General features: G+C 47.4%; 2 protein-coding genes across 3 annotated transcripts in view; one reads left to right on the forward strand and one right to left on the reverse strand.

Annotated features, from left to right (window-relative positions):
- The first annotated feature begins 2,880 nt into the window (after positions 1-2,880).
- KLHDC9 (kelch domain containing 9) lies at positions 2,881-5,157 on the forward strand. Of its 2 annotated transcripts, none has more exons than XM_073637601.1 (5): positions 2,881-3,202; positions 3,641-4,157; positions 4,230-4,386; positions 4,514-4,712; positions 4,779-5,157. In XM_073637601.1, exons 1-5 carry the CDS (start codon positions 3,181-3,183, stop codon positions 4,940-4,942), a joined length of 1,059 nt encoding a protein of 352 aa, XP_073493702.1. In that variant the 5' UTR covers positions 2,881-3,180; the 3' UTR covers positions 4,943-5,157. The 2 variants fall into 2 exon arrangements, with proteins under 2 accessions (XP_073493702.1, XP_073493704.1); XM_073637603.1 differs by having other exon boundaries at positions 2,882-3,158.
- Positions 5,158-5,854: 697 nt separating this feature from the next.
- Positions 5,855-22,019, reverse strand: part of PFDN2 (prefoldin subunit 2) — a 28,613-nt gene continuing 12,448 nt past the window's right edge. Inside the window, exons 2-4 of the mRNA XM_073639247.1 lie at positions 10,509-10,597; positions 6,380-6,503; positions 5,855-6,268 (exon numbers count right to left, since the gene is read on the reverse strand). Of these exons, the coding sequence (XP_073495348.1) occupies positions 6,089-6,268; positions 6,380-6,503; positions 10,509-10,597 (393 nt within the window). The 3' untranslated portion in view covers positions 5,855-6,088. The remainder of the gene's footprint in view (positions 6,269-6,379; positions 6,504-10,508; positions 10,598-22,019) is intronic.

Below are 22,019 nucleotides of genomic sequence, written 5' to 3' on the forward strand. Positions count from 1 at the left end.
ACCCCTTCTCCTGTCCTGTATACTGGGTGTAATTCTCAGTATCTGTATTACTCTGTATATATACACACTGCACAGTACAACTTCCCTGTCCTGTATATACACTACACTGTACCAATTCTCCTGTCCTGTATACTGAGTGTAATTCTCTGTATCTGTATTATTCTGTATATACACTACACTGTACCATTTCTCCTGTCCTGTATACTGAGTGTAATTCTCTGTATCTGTATTATTCTGTATATACACTGCACAGTACCACTTCTCCTGTCCTGTATACTGGGTGTAATTCTCAGTACCTGTATTATTCTATATATACACTGCACAGTACCACTTCTCCTGTCCTGTATACTGGGTGTAATTCTCAGTACCTGTATTATTCTATATATACACTGCACAGTACCACTTCTCCTGTACTGTATACTGGGTGTAATTCTCAGTACCTGTATTATTCTATATATACACTGCACAGTACCACTTCTCCTGTCCTGTATACTGGGTGTAATTCTCAGTACCTGTATTATTCTGTATATATACACTGCACAGTACCACTTCTCCTGTCCTGTATACTGGGTGTAATTCTCAGTATCTGTATTATTCTGTATATACACACTGCACAGTACCACTTCTCCTGTCCTGTATACTGGGTGTAATTCTCTGTATCTGTATTATTCTGTATATATACACTGCACAGTACCACTTCTCCTTTCCTGTATACTGGGTGTGATTCTCAGTATCTGTATTATTCTGTATACATACACTGCACAGCACCACTTCTCCTGTCCTGTATACTGGGTGTAATGCTCAGTACCTGTATTATTCTATATATACACTGCACAGTACCACTTCTCCTGTCCTGTATACTGGGTGTAATTCTCAGTACCTGTATTATTCTGTATATATACACTGCACAGCACCACTTCTCCTGTCCTGTATACTGGGTGTAATTCTCTGTATCTGTATTATTCTGTATATATACACTGCACAGTACCACTTCTCCTGTCCTGTATACTGGGTGTGATTCTCAGTATCTGTATTATTCTGTATACATACACTGCACAGCACCACTTCTCCTGTTCTGTATACTGGGTGTAATTCTCAGTATCTGTATTATTCTGTATATATACACTGCACAGTACCACTGCTCCTGTCCTGTATACTGGGTGTAATTCTCAGTACCTGTAGTATTCTGTATATACACTGCACAGTACCACTTCTCCTGTCCTGTATACTGGATGTAATTCTCAGTATCTGTATTATTCTGTATATATACACTGCACAGTACCACTTCTCCTGTTCTGTATACTGGGTGTAATTCTCAGTATCTGTATTATTCTGTATATATACACTGCACAGTACCACTTCTCCTGTCCTGTATACTGGGTGTGATTCTCAGTATCTGTATTATTCTGTATATACACTGCACAGTACCACTTCTCCTGTCCTGTATACTGGGTGTAATTCTCAGTATCTGTATTATTCTGTATATACACTGCACAGTACCACTTCTCCTGTCCTGTATACTGGGTGTAATTCTCAGTATCTGTATTATCCTGTATATATACACTGCACAGTACCACTTCTCCTGTCCTGTATACTGGGTGTAATTCTCAGTATCTGTATTATTCTGTATATATACACTGCACAGTACCACTTCTCCTGTCCTCTGTACTGGGTGTAATTCTCAGTATCTGTATTATTCTGTATATATACACTGCACAGTACCACTTCTCCTGTTCTGTATACTGGGTGTAATCCTCAGCATCTGTATTATTCTGTATATATACACTGCGCAGTACCACTTCTCCTGTCCTGTATACTGGGTGTAATTCTCAGTATCTGTATTATGCTGTATATATACACTGCACAGTACCACTTCTCCTGTCCTGTATACTGGGTGTAATTCCCAGTATCTGTATTATTCTGTATATATACACTGCGCAGTACCACTTCTTCTGTCCTGTATACTGGGTGTAATTCTCAGTATCTGTATTATCCTGTATATATACACTGCACAGTACCACTTCTCCTGTCCTGTATACTGGGTGTAATTCCCAGTATCTATATTATTCTGTATATATACACTGCACAGCACCACTTCTCCTGTCCTGTATACTGGGTGTAATTCTCAGTATCTGTATTATCCTGTATATATACACTGCACAGTACCACTTCTCCTGTCCTGTATACTGGGTGTAATTCTCAGTATCTGTATTATTCTGTATATACACTGTACAGTACCACTTCTCCTGTCCTGTATACTGGGTGTAATTCCCAGTACCTGTATTATTCTGTATATATACACTGCACAGTACCACTTCTCCTGTCCTGTATACTGGGTGTAATTCCCAGTATCTATATTATTCTGTATATATACACTGCACAGCACCACTTCTCCTGTCCTGTATACTGGGTGTAATTCTCAGTATCTGTATTATCCTGTATATAAACACTGCACAGTACCACTTCTCCTGTCCTGTATACTGGGTGTAATTCTCAGTATCTGTATTATTCTGTATATATACACTTCACAGTACCACTTCTCCTGTCCTGTATACTGGGTGTAATTCTCAGTATCTGTATTATTCTGTATATACACTGCACAGTACCACTTCTCCTGTCCTGTATACTGGGTGTAATCCTCAGTACCTGTATTATTCTGTATATACACTGCACAGTACCACTTCTCCTGTCCTGTATACTGGGTGTAATTCTCAGTATCTGTATTATTCTGTATATATACACTGCACAGTACCACTTCTCCTGTCCTGTATACTGGGTGTAATTCTCAGTATCTGTGATATTCTGCACAGTACCACTTCTCCTGTCCTGTATACTGGGTGTAATTCTCAGTATCTGTGATATTCTGCACAGTACCATACCGCTTGCTCAGTATTGTCTCTGTACAGTCTCAGTCTGGCAGTGGTTTATGTACTGCGGTTGCTCTGGAGATGTGGGCGTGGTCAAGACGGAACTACAGCATCAGACCTGTGGATCAGATAAATGAGTGATTTTACTCTGCTGTTTATTAACCCTTTGTGTGCTGACACTGGCCCCAGCGTGCAGAGGGGGCACACAGCAGGACATATATTGATAAGGGAACAGGGCCCTTGTGTTGTGTTGAGGTTTCTGAGAGCCTTTGTCTACATGCAGATTGCTGGGTGAGTAGGGATTTCTTCAAAGATGTGTCTTCTTGAAGAGACAGGTTAGTAAGATGGGATTTAGTAAGGAGTAATTAATGGACATTACTCAGTAGGAAGGGTCCCTGATGGGTGAGGGTTTAAAAGATGTGTTTCTATAGGCATGACTTAGTGGGTGTATATCAGCTGGGTTTTATTAGTAATTGTGTCTCATTAGGGATCATTTAGTGAGGTTGTTCCAGTAGGGATTGCTTAGTGGGCACGTCTCCGTAGGGATTGCTTAGTGGGCACGTCTCCGTAGGGATTGCTTAGTGGGCACGTCTCCGTAGGGATTGCTTAGTGGGCACGTCTCCGTAGGGATTGCTTAGTGGGCACGTCTCCGTAGGGATTCAGTGGCTATGCCTCAGTCATCATTTAGTGGGTGGGTCACGGTGGAATATTTAATGGGTGTGTATCAGTAGGGGTCATCTGCTCTCAGTGAAGCATTTCCATGTGTCTTGTAGACCCAGCGATAATGTATGGAGCAGATCTGTGGACGTTGACCCCGGTGGCTCATGATTCACGATTTGCCCTTGCCCACCACACATGTACACCCATACAGGGCAAGCTGTATCTATATGGAGGGGTAAAATCCGCTGACCCCAAAGATCTCCCTCTTGATGATATTGTGACCTTTGACCCGGAGCAAACAGCCGCAGACAGTGGCGGTCAGGACAGTACGTTTAGAAGAAGTCATCACGACGCAGTCGTGCTCAATAACAGGTGGCTTTGTGTGGTCGGGGGATGGGACGGTGCACGGAGATTATCAACTATCTGCAGCTACGATACAGAGACCAGGGAGTGGGCATCATGGGCAGAGGAGCCATCCAGTAACCCCCCAGCGGGGCTCAGCAGTCACACCTGCACCAAGGTATCTGACCGCGAGCTGTGCGTGGTGGGCTGGGAAGGAGGACTACGCACACAGAGACGTTACGCCAGCGTATACACCCTACACCTCAACGCCAGCGACAAGACTTACCGGCAAGTAACATTTGTGCTGGTCCCCCGACTCTCCACACACTTGGCATTAAAATCTACATGTGTTATCCACAGGTACAAAGAGGAGGAATCCCACACCGCGTCACGATCAGGGCACTCCGCCATCCTCCTGCAGTCCGGCATCAGATATGGATGGTCTCTCTTCGTATTCGGGGGCAGAGAATCAACTGCTGGTGACTTAGTCGGACGGTGGGAAGCGGGAAAAATCCAGGTATCAGCCAGAAATGCCGCAATGGTCAGAGTTTCCTTGCCAAAAATAATGGAGGACCACAAATGGTCTCTGAAGGATTTCAGGTAGATTAGTCTGAGCCCTCTCTAATATTACGTCTCTTTTCCAGGAGAATGTGTCTCCTTGCTCTCGGCTGTCGGAGCAGTTGTCTAAGCTTGTAACCTCAGATAAAGCCAAACGCGAAGCCCCCAAGAGCCTGCGCCATCATTCCTGCTCCGCTATTGGTCCTTTTATAGTGGTTTATGGTGGAGAAACTCTCGCCCGGAGCCGCGATGCCATCTGCAACGACCTCTATGTCTGCGACACACGTGAGTTTTTCTTGGATTTGTAACGTTTACACTTGGTCACAGTGCCATCACAATATCCATTTACAGGCTGCAACCCAATGAGCTGGTTCCGTTTCCCTGGATCAGATCCTCTGCAGAAGAGAGTCGGCCACCGGACCAGCCAGCTTAATGGCCGCCTGTATCTGGTGGGTGGATTTGGCGCTGATGGCAGAACACCTTGCCCCACCATCTCTGTGCTGGAATTCCTGTAATGGGCAGAGACTGCAGGGGTCTTGTCCTCTCCACCTGGGCACCGATTTAACAGCTACAAAGACTATAATAATCAACAAATTGAAAAAGATCAAAACTTTGCCTGTATCCCAACAGCTCACCGCGCAGGACAATGTCAAACCACATAGCTCTATGTCAAATGTGTTTTGGGCCAAAATTCATGATATCACTTGGGTTCATTAAAAATTTTGCAGTATTTGCCATCTTTTGTGTCTGTGTTGCACAATGCGTAGCAGGCTGCAGAGTGAGCTAACCGAGAATCCATAAGCGAGTGACTGTTCACAGAGAGCATCTTATGAGCTCTTCTCAACTGATTTACAATCACAAAGTTCAGCTAAACTTTCAAGTGAGAAGGCAAAAACAAGAGGGTGAATTCAGATGTCTGTATATCGTGGTCTGAGTACACACCACAACTTCAGGACGTACGGTGTAGCACTATGGGGAGGCTCCCTCCATGGCGGCAGAAGAGCCGCCGTCCTCCGAGGGAGGCTCCGTCCATGGCGGCAGAAAAGCCGCCGTCCTCCGAGGGAGGCTCCGTCCATGGCAGCAGAAGAGCCGCCGTCCTCCGCGGGAGGCTCCGTCCATGGCGGCAGAAGAGCCGCCGTCCTCCGCGGGAGGCTCCGTCCATGGCGGCAGAAGAGCCGCCGTCCTCCGCGGGAGGCTCCGTCCATGGCGGCAGAAAAGCCGCCGTCCTCCGCGGGAGGCTCCGTCCATGGCGGCAGAAGAGCCGCCGTCCTCCGCGGGAGATTCTGTCCATGGCGGAACAGCCGCTGTCCTCTCTGGGAAGTTCTATCTACAATGGTAGAGCCACCGTCATCTGCAGGAAGATCTGTCCATCCATTAATGTGGTGCCGCCATCACCTGCAGCAGAGGGAACAAAAACTACAAACGCCTTATAACTGCAACAACAAAAACTTTATTTAACAAAAACAAAACAAATAAAGATCGATTATGCCCATCATAAATCAGGAGAGTGCCTTTGGTGCAGGCTGAGGCCATATTCAGGAATAACCCAACTTCTTAGGCGCACAGCTCAAAGATGGGGGTGACATGTAACCGCAGGAGAGGGCTCCGGATTCGTCCTCCATTAAATAAAAAAGATAAAAATGGCAGCTCCTGTGGGAGGATCACGACACCAGGACGCCCGCAGAGCTTGGTTTGCTGCCAGGTCCATCTCCATTCTCTTTGGGTGGTTGCTTCTGGTTGTCTTCACCCATAAGGCGGATGTTATGCTTCTCCCGATACTCGTTGAGCTCACGCCCCTTGGTCTGCAGCTGCGCGCTCAGCGTCTCGATAATCTTATTGATCTGAAACGAGATTGATTACAAAGACTGATGTAGTGATCTGCAGGGGAGGACCACAAGGTGCAGCAGGAAACAGAGAGCCTAGACATGTAACTTCTCTTGCATAATCCTCACCTGATCCTTATTATTCTGCAGAGCGGGGAGGACTTCCTTCACTGTGCGCTCCACCAACACACCCCCAACCATCCGGTAACACTTCCTGTCCTGATCCACGTCCTTCAAAGTGTCAATCACCAGTCTACAGACATGGAAAATAATGGGTTAACTATTGGTTTAGTAGATCAGCGGTGACATCACTGAGAATGCCACCTATCCATCACCAGAGATCAGCGGTGACATCACTGAGAATGCCGCCTATCCATCACTAGAGATCAGCGGTGACATCACTGAGAATGCCGCCTATCCATCACTAGAGATCAGCGGTGACATCACTGAGAATGCCGCCTATCCATCACTAGAGATCAGAGGTGACATCACTGAGAATGCCGCCTATCCATCACTAGAGATCAGCGGTGACATCACTGAGAATGCCGCCTATCCATCACTAGAGATCAGCGGTGACATCACTGAGAATGCCGCCTATCCATCACTAGAGATCAGCGGTGACATCACTGAGAATGCCTCCTATCCATCACCAGAGATCAGCGGTGACATCACTGAGAATGCCGTCTATCCATCACTAGAGATCAGCGGTGACATCACTGAGAATGCCGCCTATCCATCACTAGAACAAGAATCAGCGGTAACATCACTGAGAATGCCGCCTATCCATCATCAGAGATCAGCGGTGACATCACTGAGAATGCCGTCTATCCATAACTAGAGATCAGCGATGACATCACTGAGAATGTCGCCTATCCATCATCAGAGATCAGCGGTGACATCACTGAGAATGCCTCCTATCCATCACTAGAGATCAGCGGTGACATCACTGAGAATGCCGCCTATCCATCACTAGACAGCAGCCGTGACATCACTGAGAATGCCGCCTATCCATCACTAGAGAACAGCGGTGACATCACTGAGAATGCCGCCTATCCATCACTAGAGATCAGCGGTGACATCACTGAGAATGCCACCTATCCATCACGAGAGATCAGTGGTGACATCACTGAGAATGCCGCCTATCCATCACTAGAGATCAGCGGTGACATCACTGAGAATGCCGCCTATCCATCACTAGAGATCAGTGGTGACATCACTGAGAATGCCGCCTATCCATCACTAGAGATCAGCGGTGACATCACTGAGAATGCCGCCTATCCATCACCAGAGATCAGCGGTGACATCACTGAGAATGCCGCCTATCCATCACTAGAGATCAGCAGTGACATCACTGAGAATGCCGCCTATTCATCACTAGAGATCAGCGGTGACATCACTGAGAATGCCGTCTATCCATCACTAGAGATCAGCGGTGACATCACTGAGAATGCCTCCTATCCATCACCAGAGATCAGCGGTGACATCACTGAGAATGCCGCCTATCCATCACTAGAGATCAGCGGTGACATCACTGAGAATGCCGCCTATCCATCACTAGAGATCAGCGGTGACATCACTGAGAATGCCGCCTATCCATCACCAGAGATCAGCGGTGACATCACTGAGAATGCCGCCTATCCATCACTAGAGATCAGCGGTGACATCACTGAGAATGCCGCCTATCCATCACTAGAGATCAGCGGTGACATCACTGAGAATGCCTCCTATCCATCACCAGAGATCAGCGGTGACATCACTGAGAATGCCGTCTATCCATCACTAGAAATCAGCGGTGACATCACTGAGAATGCCGCCTATCCATCACTAGAACAAGAATCAGCGGTGACATCACTGAGAATGCCGCCTATCCATCATCAGAGATCAGCGGTGACATCACTGAGAATGCCGCCTATCCATAACTAGAGATCAGCGATGACATCACTGAGAATGCCGCCTATCCATCATCAGAGATCAGCGGTGACATCACTGAGAATGCCACCTATCCATCACTAGAGATCAGCGGTGACATCACTGAGAATGCCGCCTATCCATCACTAGACAGCAGCCGTGACATCACTGAGAATGCCGCCTATCCATCACTAGAGAACAGCGGTGACATCACTGAGAATGCCACCTATCCATCACGAGAGATCAGTGGTGACATCACTGAGAATGCCGCCTATCCATCACTAGAGATCAGCGGTGACATCACTGAGAATGCCGCCTATCCATCACTAGAGATCAGTGGTGACATCACTGAGAATGCCGCCTATCCATCACTAGAGATCTGCGGTGACATCACTGAGAATGCCGCCTATCCATCACTAGAGATCAGCAGTGACATCACTGAGAATGCCGCCTATCCATCACCAGAGATCAGCGGTGACATCACTGAGAATGCCGCCTATCCATCACTAGAGATCAGCAGTGACATCACTGAGAATGCCGCCTATCCATCACCAGAGATCAGCGGTGACATCACTGAGAATGCCGCCTATCCATCACCAGAGATCAGCGGTGACATCACTGAGAATGCCGCCTATCCATCACTAGAGATCAGCGGTGACATCACTGAGAATGCCGCCTATCCATCACCAGAGATCAGCGGTGACATCACTGAGAATGCCGCCTATCCATCACCAGAGATCAGCGGTGACATCACTGAGAATGCCGCCTATCCATCACTAGAGATCAGCGGTGACATCACTGAGAATGCCGCCTATCCATCACCAGAGATCAGCAGTGACATCACTGAGAATGCCGCCTATCCATCACTAGAGATCAGCGGTGACATCACTGAGAATGCCGCCTATCCATCACTAGAGATCAGCGGTGACATCACTGAGAATGCCGCCTATCCATCACTAGAGATCAGCGGTGACATCACTGAGAATGCTGCCTATCCATCACTAGAGATCAGCGGTGACATCACTGAGAATGCCGCCTATCCATCACCAGAGATCAGCAGTGACATCACTGAGAATGCCGCCTATCCATCACTAGAGATCAGCGGTGACATCACTGAGAATGCCGCCTATCCATCACTAGAGATCAGCCGTGACATCACTGAGAATGCCGCCTATCCATCACTAGAGATCAGCCGTGACATCACTGAGAATGCCGCCTATCCATCACCAGAGATCAGCGGTGACATCACTGAGAATGCCGCCTATCCATCACTAGAGATCAGCGGTGACATCACTGAGAATGCCGCCTATCCATCACTAGAGATCAGCGGTGACATCACTGAGAATGCTGCCTATCCATCACTAGAGATCAGCGGTGACATCACTGAGAATGCCGCCTATCCATCACCAGAGATCAGCAGTGACATCACTGAGAATGCCGCCTATCCATCACTAGAGATCAGCGGTGACATCACTGAGAATGCCGCCTATCCATCACTAGAGATCAGCCGTGACATCACTGAGAATGCCGCCTATCCATCACTAGAGATCAGCCGTGACATCACTGAGAATGCCGCCTATCCATCACCAGAGATCAGCGGTGACATCACTGAGAATGCCGCCTATCCATCACTAGAGATCAGCGGTGACATCACTGAGAATGCCGCCTATCCATCACCAGAGATCAGCAGTGACATCACTGAGAATGCCGCCTATCCATCACTAGAGATCAGCGGTGACATCACTGAGAATGCCGCCTATCCATCACTAGAGATCAGCGGTGACATCACTGAGAATGCCGCCTATCCATCACTAGAGATCAGCGGTGACATCACTGAGAATGCTGCCTATCCATCACTAGAGATCAGCGGTGACATCACTGAGAATGCCGCCTATCCATCACCAGAGATCAGCAGTGACATCACTGAGAATGCCGCCTATCCATCACTAGAGATCAGCGGTGACATCACTGAGAATGCCGCCTATCCATCACTAGAGATCAGCCGTGACATCACTGAGAATGCCGCCTATCCATCACTAGAGATCAGCAGTGACATCACTGAGAATGCCGCCTATCCATCACCAGAGATCAGCGGTGACATCACTGAGAATGCCGCCTATCCATCACTAGAGATCAGCGGTGACATCACTGAGAATGCCGCCTATCCATCACTAGAGATCAGCGGTGACATCACTGAGAATGCCGCCTATCCATCACTAGAACAAGAATCAGCACCATATGCCACATTATTTGTTGATAAACTACGACTCCCATGATCCATGGACAGCTATTGTACCAAAACTTGCTGATCTCTCCTCTACTGAGGTAAATATCGAGAAATTGTACTTACGCGTGTTCATTTAACTCCATCTCGAGCTCCGCCGCTTTGGAGGCTAGTCCTCTCTGATCTTGCCTGAGGCGATTAAACCCAGCGACAACCTAAAGGTGCAGAAACAAAAGAAATTACCAACACAGTAAATACAGTTATATGAAAAAGTTTGGGAACCCCTATTAATCTTAAGCTTAATGCTTTATAAAAATTGGTGTTTTTGCAACAGCTATTTCAGTTTGATATATGTAATAACTGTTGGACACAGTAATGTTTCTGCCTTGAAATGAGGTTTATTGTACTAACAGAAAATGTGCAATCTGCATTCAAACAGAATTTGACAGGTGCATAAGCATGGGCACCTCACCAGAAAAGTGACATTAATATTTAGTAGATCCTCCTTTTGCAAAAATAACAGCCTCTAGTCGCTTCCTATAGCTTTTAATGAGTTCCTGGATCCTGGATGAAGGTATTTTTGACCATTCCTCTTTACAAAACAATTCCAGTTCAGTTAAGTTTGATGGTCGCCGAGCATGGACAGCCCTCTTCAAATGATCCCACAGATGTTCAATGATATTCAGGTCTGGGGACTGGGATGGCCATTCCAGAACATTGTAATTGTTCCTCTGCATGAATGCCTGAGTAGATTTGGAGCGGTGTTTTGGATCATTGTCTTGCTGAAAGATCCGTCCCCTGCGTAACTTCAACTTTGTCACTGATTCTTGAACATTATTGTCAAGAATCTGCTGATACTGAGTGGAATCCATGCGTCCCTCAACTTTAACAAGGTTCCCGGTGCCGGCATTGGCCACACAGCCCCAAAGCATGATGGAACCTCCACCAAATTTTACTGTGGGTAGCAAGTGTTTTTCTTGGAATGCTGTGTTTTTTTGCCGCCATGCATAACACCTTTTTGTATGACCAAACAACTCAATCTTGGTTTCATCAGTCCACAGGACCTTCTTCCAAAAAGAAATTGGCTTCTCCAATGTGCTTTTGCATATCTCAGCCGACTCTGTTTGTGGCGTGCTTGCAGAAACGGCTTCTTTTGCATCACTCTCCCATAAAGCTTCTCCTTGTGCAAAGTGCGTTGTATAGTTGACCGATGCACAGTGACACCATCTGCAGCAAGTTGATGCTGCAGCTCTCTGGAGGTGGTCTGAGGATTGTCCTTGACTGATCTCACCATTCTTCTTCTCTGCCTTTCTGATGTTTTTCTTGGCCTGCCACTTCTGGCCTTAACAAGAACTGTCCCTGTGTTCTTCCATTTCCTTACTATGTTCCTCACAGTGGAATCTGACAGGTTAAATCTCTGAGACAGCTTTTTGTATCCTTCCCCTGAACAACTATGTAGAATAATCTTTGTTTTCAGATCATTTGACAGTTGTTTTGAGGAGCCCATGATGCCACTCTTCAGAGGAGATCCAAACAAGAGAACAACTTGCAAGTGGCCACTTTAAGTAGCTTTCAGCAGCAGATGGAAGGAAGGGAGACACAGTCATTACTAGTGGGTAGGCGGAGCCCACATAGGATAGAACACCTCAGATTAAAAAAGAGTGTTGTCCGGCCCCTCCAGCTTGGGCTCCTCCTACTCCAGCTCTCCAGTCTAAAATTTGAGGTCACAGAGGATGGTCGCTGCTGGAAGCAGCTCCTCAGAAAATTTTTTATTTTTATCGGACAGAGACTTGGACCCCCGTGGTCTTGAGGTCTCAGCGCTACTGGACCCCCACCCCTCCCTTGGCGGATCTGCATTACCCTTTGAGAGAGGTCCCTGCAGAACCCTGCCGGCCCCGGGGGATGAGGGATGCTTCCCTGGCGGGGACGCAAACCGCGCATCTGGGGTCACTGCGTTCTCCGCCCTGGGGGGAAGCTTGGGCACAGCGCCACAAATCCCTGGGGGTCCCTGTGGCGCTCAGCTGGGTGAGTACTCAGCATGTTAATGTGTTTTGAGTGCTTCAGCGGCTGCTGCGGCAGCCGCTGCTACATGTATTCATGTGGTGACTTGTGTTTTTTTGTCCGCAGGTGGATGCCTGCAGGACATGGAAGCGGGGCAGGAGCGGAGGAGTAGCGCGCGCTTTTTTTTTTTTTTTTTAAGCCGGCGGGGGGCGTGGCTTCGAGCCTTCCCGGTCTTTCGCGGGCAGGAAGCGCTCTGAGCGCGCGCTTTCTCCTGCCCCTCCTCTTCCGGCTTCTCTCTCCTCACAGCGCGGCGGCCATTACTGAACGGCTTCCATCGGGCTCCTCACTCTCCTCTCCTCCCGACAGACCGAAGGAACACTGCACCGCGGCCAGCTGGGTGAGTCGCTTCTGCCTGTCAGGGCAGAAGCTTAACCCCTCACCCCCTCAGCGCAGGGCACCTTTCTGAGGCACAATAAGGTGGCAGACTGTGCTGTCCTGCAGCTATTACCTCATATAGAGGTTCCTTTTTTTGTCTGGGGCTCGCACATCCTTTTCATTTCACAGAGGTTGTGGGGAGTCTGCGACATTAACCCCTTATTAGGCGGTTATCCCTTAATTGGGGGTCAGCTGGGGTAGCTCTCTCTTTAAGAGCTTTAACCCTTCAGCTTTCTTTTAAGAAACCACACTGTCCTACTTACTGACAGGTTTAACCTGCCATATACTGTGTGAGGGCATGTCAGATCAGGGTCCAGGAGGTGCGGACCGTCTCCCAGGTCCGCTACAGGATCAGTCTCGCGTGTCTGACACGCAGGAGTCCTCGACGGCGTCAAGCGCAGCGGTCGGGGGTTTCGGTGATGGGGCAGTGGTCAAAATGGAGGCCCTCACTCGTTCTATTGATGGCCTGTCTGACCTTCTAGGTTATTGGGTGTCAGCTAGATCCTCTCATGGCAGGAAGCGCCACAGGCCGGTACTGCCCTCCCCGCGCAGCGACTCGGAGATCTCTGTTATGGAGGGTTCTCCTTCAAGCTCAGATGGGGAGATGTCCGATTCGGATAAGGAGGATCGGCAGGGGCACTCTGCCTCTTTTTTGGGCCGTGCAGAGGCTTTTATTGGAGCCATGAGGGAGGCGTTACAGTTTCCGGAGGAGGTAACTAGACGTCCTGGTAAGTCGGCCCGGATGTTTCAGGAGTCGCATAGGTCGCGTTTGGCATTACCATCTCTGGATGAGCTTAATGGGGCAGTGGAGAAGGAACGCTTGTGTCCAGATAAACGTTTTCAGGGGACACGGTTTTTTGAGGCACTGTATCCGTGTTCCACGGAGTTGATTGATAATTGGATTCCTTCTCCTGAAGTGGATGTCCCTTTATCCCAGCTTAGCAAATCCTCATTACTGCCTGTTAAAGGGAAGGCGAGTCTGCAGGATCCGCTGGACAGAAAAACGGAGATGGCGGCGAAATCCATCTACGAGGCCGCGGGTCATGGATTCAGAGCGGTGCTAGGATCCATGTGTGCTTGTAAAGCTTCCCTAAGCTGGTTGGACCGTCTACGGACGGCGTGGCAGGATGGATCCCCGCTATCCGAGGTAGATGGGCTTTTTCAAGTTGTTGGAGGATGCGGCCCGATATGGCAGTGATGCAGGTTTAAATACCGCGTCACTGCTGTCCAGGGCACAATCCTCGGCGGTCACAGTCAGAAGAGCACTGTGGCTCAGACAGTGGACCGGGGACGCGGTTTCCAAGCAAGGTTTGCTATCTTTAGCTTACAAGGGTGGTCAGTTATTTGGATCTGACCTCACGGAGCTGATTGTCAAGGCAAAGGCAAAAGAAGCGGCCTTACCACAGCGAAGAACTGTGGCTTCTGCGTCGGGCAGGCCTAGTGCCGGTAGTAGTCGGCGGCCCTTTCGGTCCAGGGGACGGTCCGGTCAGCCCTCTTGGGGATCGGGTCGTCCCTCTTTTTCAGGAAAAAAGGCTTCTCAGAAATCCCGCACTCCCTGGAAACAGAGCTTCCGTCAAGAGAAGCGGGAAGCTGACAAAAAGCCCGCTAAGGCGGACTGACGCCAGGTTTTCACTCGAGGGCTCTCGAGTGGGGGGTCGCCTGCTCCAATTCGAATCGACTTGGGCGTCCCGCGTTTCGGACGCCTGGGTGACGCGGGTTGTGTCAGCAGGCTACTTCATAGAGTTTCTTTCTCGACCCCCGGACAGGTTTTGGCGATCTCGCATTCCGTCAGAGCCCGAGCTAGTTGCCGCTCTACGGCAGGAGGTCGATTCCCTTCTGCAGAAGGGTGTGGTGGTACCGGTTCCGCCGGAGGACCGGGGAAGAGGGTTTTATTCAAACCTCTTTGTGGTCCCCAAAAAGGAGGACAAATTTCGCCCCATTCTGGATCTCAAAAGATTGAATCGGCATGTCCGCACCCGGAAATTCCGCATGGAGTCGCTTCGCTCGGTTGTGGCGGCCCTGTCGCAGAACGACTTTTTGGTGTCAATCGACATTCGCGACGCTTATTTGCATGTTCCCGTCGGAAGGGCCCACCAACGCTTCCTTCGTTTTGCCATAGGTCAGGACCATTTCCAGTTTGTGGCCCTACCATTCGGGTTGGCCTCGGCGCCCAGAGTTTTTACAAAAATTCTGGCACCTCTCATGGCGATCCTTCGAAGACAGGGGGTTACGGTTCTTCCCTACCTGGACGACCTTTTGATTGTGGTGTCCTCAAAGGAGGAGGCGGTGACGGCTCGCAATCTATCCCTTCAGCTCCTGGAGGACTTCGGGTGGCTGATCAATTGGAAGAAGTCGTCTCTGGAACCGTCGCAGTCAATCCTGTTTTTGGGGATGCATTTCGACACGGTACGAGCAGTGGTGTCCCTGCCTCCAGACAAGCAAGCAAGTCTTCTTCGACATGTACAGGTTATGAAGTCTTCGACAGCAATGTCCCTTCGAAGGTGTATGCGCCTTTTGGGTTTGATGGTGGCGTCAATGGAGGCACTTCCGTTTGCCCAATTTCATTCCAGGACTCTCCAAATGCTCATTCTGAACCGTTGGGATCGATCACAGGCTTCGCTGGATCGCAGTGTCATCATCTCCCACAGGGTGCGAGAGTCTCTAGAATGGTGGTTACGTCCGGAAGCGTTATCCCTGGGGAAGTCCTTCCTCCTTCCGAGGTGGTCGGTCATAACCACCGATGCCAGCCTGTCAGGCTGGGGGGGTGTCTGGAACGATCTCTGGATTCAGGGAGTATGGTCGTCGGAAGAGTCTGTCCTGCCGATCAACATCCTGGAATTGAGGGCGATTTTCCTTTGCCTCCAACACTGGACGGTCCCTTTAAACGGTCTGCCAGTCCGAGTGCAGACAGACAACGCGACGGCGGTCGCGTATATCAACCATCAAGGTGGAACGAGGAGCTCCAGGCTCATGATGGAAGTGTCTCGGATCCTGGTATGGGCCGAGGCCAAGGTGCCAGCCATCTCTGCGATTCACATTCCGGGAGTTCAGAATATCACGGCGGACTTCCTCAGTCGCGAGAAGGTGGATCCCGGAGAATGGAGTCTTCACCCAGAAATTTTTGCACAGCTGTGCTCCCGTTGGGGAACTCCTCAAGTGGATTTGATGGCATCAAGGTTCAACACCAAGTTACCGACGTTCATGTCCAGGTACAAGGACCCGAAGGCTGTGGCGGTGGATGCTCTGGTGGCTCCGTGGGACCAATTCGAGCTAATCTATGTGTTCCCGCCGATATCCTTACTTCCTCTGGTGTTGCGTCGGATCAGACTGGAAAGAGTCCCGGCTATGTTAGTAGCCCCAGACTGGCCAAGGAGGACGTGGTTCTCGACGCTGGTGTCGCTTCTGGCTGCGCCTCCACTTCCTCTCCCTCTTCGCCCGGACCTGTTAACCCAAGGGCCCGTTCGTCATCCGGACCTGAAGTCTCTGCGTTTGACGGCGTGGCTCTTGAGACCGAAATCTTGACTCGTCAAGGTTTTTCAGCCGAAGTCATTGCCACTCTGCGAGCTGCCAGGGGTCCTGCCACTACTAGGATCTATCACAAGACTTGGGAGGCCTTCTTTTCATGGTGTTCGGGTTCTTCAAGGAACCCGAGGATTTTTTCCATTCCCAATTTGTTGGCCTTTTTGCAGTATGGCCTGGACAAGGGTTTGGCAGTTAGCACTCTGAGGGGTCAGGTTTCTGCTTTGTCCTTGCTGTTTCGGAAGGCTATTGCCTCGCGTAGGGACGTTCGTTCCTTTTTTCGCGGGGTAACCCGTCAGTTTCCGCCGCGGAAGGCGCTTGTGTCCCCTTGGCGGCTCAATCTGGTCTTGGAGGCTCTTCAACATGGGCCTTTTGAGCCTATGGACTCCGTTAGCCTTTCTTTGCTTTCTTGGAAGGTTGCCTTTTTAGTGGCAGTCACCTCTTTGAGAAGGGTTTCTGAACTGGCGGCTCTTTCTTGCTCGTCTCCTTTTCTGGAGTTTCTCCTGGATCGCGTGGTGCTTCGCACACGGGGCGACTTTCTACCTAAGGTGGTGTCACAATTTCATGTTAACCAGGATATTGTGTTGCCCTCGCTCTGTCCGGAACCGAGGAATGCGAAGGAATGGGCCTTGCACTCATTGGATTTAGTGCGGGCTTTGAAGTTCTATTTGTCTATTACTCAAGGTTTTCGGAAATCGGACTCTCTGTTTGTGATTCCAGCAGGTCGTCGGCGTGGTCAACGAGCTTCCAAGGACACTATAGCTCGATGGATTCGGTCGGCCATTTTAGAGGCTTATCGACTCAAGGGCGAATCTTGTCCAATTAAGATTCGAGCTCACTCCACGAGAGCTGTGGGTTCATCGTGGGCTTTTCATCAAGGGGCCTCGGCAGCTCAACTCTGCCGGGCGGCTACCTGGCGCTCCGTCCACACTTTTACAAAGTTTAATAAGGTGGACATCACCGCTCCTCACATATAATGATATATTACAGCGGTGACATCACCGCTCCTCACATATAATGATATATTACAGCGGTGACATCACCGCTCCTCACATATAATGATATATTACAGCAGTGACATCACCGCTCCTCACATATAATGATATATTACAGCGGTGACATCACCGCTCCTCACATATAATGATATATTACAGCAGTGACATCACCGCTCCTCACATATAATGATATATTACAGCAGTGACATCACCGCTCCTCACATATAATGATATATTACAGCAGTGACATCACCGCTCCTCACATATAATGATATATTACAGCAGTGACATCACCGCTCCTCACATATAATGATATATTACAGCAGTGACATCACCGCTCCTCACATATAATGATATATTACAGCAGTGACATCACCGCTCCTCACATATAATGATATATTACAGCAGTGACATCACCGCTCCTCACATATAATAATATATTACAGCGGTGACATCACCGCTCCTCACATATAATGATATATTACAGCAGTGACATCACCGCTCCTCACATATAATGATATATCACAGCAGTGACATCACCGCTCCTCACATATAATGATATATTACAGCAGTGACATCACCGCTCCTCACATATGATATATTACAACAGTGACATCACCGCTCCTCACATATAATGATATATTACAGCAGTGACATCACCGCTCCTCACATATAATGATACAGCAGTGACATCACCGCTCCTCACATATAATGATATATTACAGCAGTGACGTCACCGCTCCTCACATATAATGATATATTACAGCTGTGACGTCACCGCTCCTCACATATAATGATATATTACAGCGGTGACATCACCGCTCCTCACATATAATGATATATTACATCAGTGACATCACTGCTCCTCACATATAATGATATATTACAGCAGTGACATCACAGCTCCTCACATATAATGATATATTACAGCAGTGACATCACCGCTCCTCACATATAATGATATATTACAACAGTGACATCACCGCTCCTCACATATAATGATATATTACAGCGGTGACATCACCGCTCCTCACATATAATGATATATTACAGCAGTGACGTCACCGCTCCTCACATATAATGATATATTACAGCGGTGACGTCACCGCTACTCACATATAATGATATATTACAGCGGTGACATCACCGCTCCTCACATATAATGATATATTACAGCGGTGACATCACAGCTCCTCACATATAATGATATATTACAGCAGTGACATCACCGCTCCTCACATATAATGATATATTACAGCGGTGACATCACTGCTCCTCACATATAATGATATATTACAGCAGTGACATCACCGCTCCTCACATATAATGATATATTACAGCGGTGACATCACCGCTCCTCACATATAATGATATATTACAGCAGTGACATCACCGCTCCTCACATATAATGATATATTACAGCGGTGACATCACCGCTCCTCACATATAATGATATATTACAGCAGTGACGTCACCGCTCCTCACATATAATGATATATTACAGCGGTGACGTCACCGCTACTCACATATAATGATATATTACAGCGGTGACATCACCGCTCCTCACATATAATGATATATTACAGCGGTGACATCACAGCTCCTCACATATAATGATATATTACAGCAGTGACATCACCGCTCCTCACATATAATGATATATTACAGCGGTGACATCACCGCTCCTCACATATAATAATATATTACAGCGGTGACATCACCGCTCCTCACATATAATGATATATTACAGCAGTGACATCACCGCTCCTCACATATAATGATATATCACAGCAGTGACATCACCGCTCCTCACATATAATGATATATTACAGCAGTGACATCACCGCTCCTCACATATGATATATTACAACAGTGACATCACCGCTCCTCACATATAATGATATATTACAGCAGTGACATCACCGCTCCTCACATATAATGATACAGCAGTGACATCACCGCTCCTCACATATAATGATATATTACAGCAGTGACGTCACCGCTCCTCACATATAATGATATATTACAGCTGTGACGTCACCGCTCCTCACATATAATGATATATTAGAGCGGTGACATCACCGCTCCTCACATATAATGATATATTACATCAGTGACATCACTGCTCCTCACATATAATGATATATTACAGCAGTGACATCACAGCTCCTCACATATAATGATATATTACAGCAGTGACATCACCGCTCCTCACATATAATGATATATTACAACAGTGACATCACCGCTCCTCACATATAATGATATATTACAGCGGTGACATCACCGCTCCTCACATATAATGATATATTACAGCAGTGACGTCACCGCTCCTCACATATAATGATATATTACAGCGGTGACGTCACCGCTACTCACATATAATGATATATTACAGCGGTGACATCACCGCTCCTCACATATAATGATATATTACAGCGGTGACATCACAGCTCCTCACATATAATGATATATTACAGCAGTGACATCACCGCTCCTCACATATAATGATATATTACAGCGGTGACATCACTGCTCCTCACATATAATGATATATTACAGCAGTGACATCACAGCTCCTCACATATAATGATATATTACAGCAGTGACATCACCGCTCCTCACATATAATGATATATTACAGCAGTGACATCACCGCTCCTCACATATAATGATATATTACAGCAGTGACATCACTGCTCCTCACATATAATGATATATTACAGCAGTGACATCACCGCTCCTCACATATAATGATATATTACAGCGGTGACATCACCGCTCCTCACATATAATGATATATTACAGCAGTGACATCACCGCTCCTCACATATAATGATATATTACAGCAGTGACATCACCGCTCCTCACATATAATGATATATTACAGCGGTGACATCACCGCTCCTCACATATAATGATATATTACAGCGGTGACATCACCGCTCCTCACATATAATGATATATTACAGCAGTGACATCACCGCTCCTCACATATAATGATATATTACAGCGGTGACATCACCGCTCCTCACATATAATGATATATTACAGCAGTGACATCACAGCTCCTCACATATAATGATATATTACAGCGGTGACATCACCGCTCCTCACATATAATGATATATTACAGCGGTGACATCACCCCTCCTCACATACAGTTATATGAAAAAGTTTGGGCACCCCTATTAATCTTAAGCTTAATGTTTTCTTAAAATTGGTGTTTTTGCAACAGCTATTTCAGTTTGATATATGTAATAACTGTTGGACACAGTAATGTTTCTGCCTTGAAATGAGGTTTATTGTACTAACAGAAAATGTGCAATCTGCATTCAAACAAAATTTGACAGGTGCATAAGTATGGGCACCCTTATCATTTTCTTGTTTTAAATACTCCTACCTACTTTTTACTGACTTACTAAAGCACTTTTTTTGGTTTTGTAACCTCATTGAGCTTTGAACTTCATAGCCAGGTGTATGCAATCATGAGAAAAGCTACTTAAAGTGGCCACTTGCAAGTTGTTCTCCTGTTTGAATCTCCTCTGAAGAGTGGCATCATGGGCTCCTCAAAACGACTGTCAAATGATCTGAAAACAGAGATTATTCAACATAGTTGTTCAGGGGAAGGATACAAAAAGCTGTCTCAGAGATTTAACCTGTCAGTTTCCACTGTGAAAAACATAGTAAGGAAATGGAAGAACACAGGGACAGCTCTTGTTAAGGCCAGAAGTGACAGGCCAAGAAAAACATCAGAAAGGCAGAGAAGAAGAATGGTGAGATCAGTCAAGGACAATCCTCAGACCATCTCCAGAGAGCTGCAGCATCAACTTGCTGCAGATGGTGTCACTGTGCATCGGTCAACTATTCAACGCACTTTGCACAAGGAGAAGCTGTATGGGAGAGTGATGTGAAAGAAGCCGTTTCTGCAAGCACGCCACAAACCGAGTCGGCTGAGGTATGCAAAAGCACATTTGGAGAAGCCAATTTCTTTTTGGAAGAAGGTCCTGTGGACTGATGAAACCAAGATTGAGTTGTTTGGTCATACAAAAAGGCGTTATGCATGGTGGCAAAAAAACACAGCATTCCAAGAAAAACACTTGATACCCACAGTAAAATTTGGTGGAGGTTCCCTCATGCTTTGGGGCTCTGTGGCCAATGCCGGCACCGGGAATCTTGTTAAAGTTGAGGGACGCATGGATTCCACTCAGTATCAGCAGATTCTTGACAATAATGTTCAAGAATCAGTGACAAAGTTGAAGTTACGCAGGGGATGGATCTTTCAGCAAGACAATGATCCAAAACACCGCTCCAAATCTACTCAGGCATTCATGCAGAGGAACAATTACAATGTTCTGGAATGGCCATCCCAGTCCCCAGACCTGAATATCATTGAACATCTGTGGGATCATTTGAAGAGGGCTGTCCATGCTCGGCGACCATCAAACTTAACTGAACTGGAATTGTTTTGTAAAGAGGAATGGTCAAAAATACCTTCATCCCGGATCCAGGAACTCATTAAAAGCTACAGGAAGCGACTAGAGGCTGTTATTTTTGCAAAAGGAGGATCTACTAAATATTAATGTCACTTTTCTGGTGAGGTGCCCATACTTATGCACCTGTCAAATTTTGTTTGAATGCAGATTGCACATTTTCTGTTAGTACAATAAACCTCATTTCAAGGCAG

This window comes from Phyllobates terribilis, unplaced genomic scaffold (genome assembly GCF_046119375.1).
Source record: "Phyllobates terribilis strain yellow unplaced genomic scaffold, ASM4611937v1 Scaffold_7__3_contigs__length_470593459, whole genome shotgun sequence".
Taxonomy (NCBI): Eukaryota; Metazoa; Chordata; class Amphibia; order Anura; family Dendrobatidae; genus Phyllobates; species Phyllobates terribilis.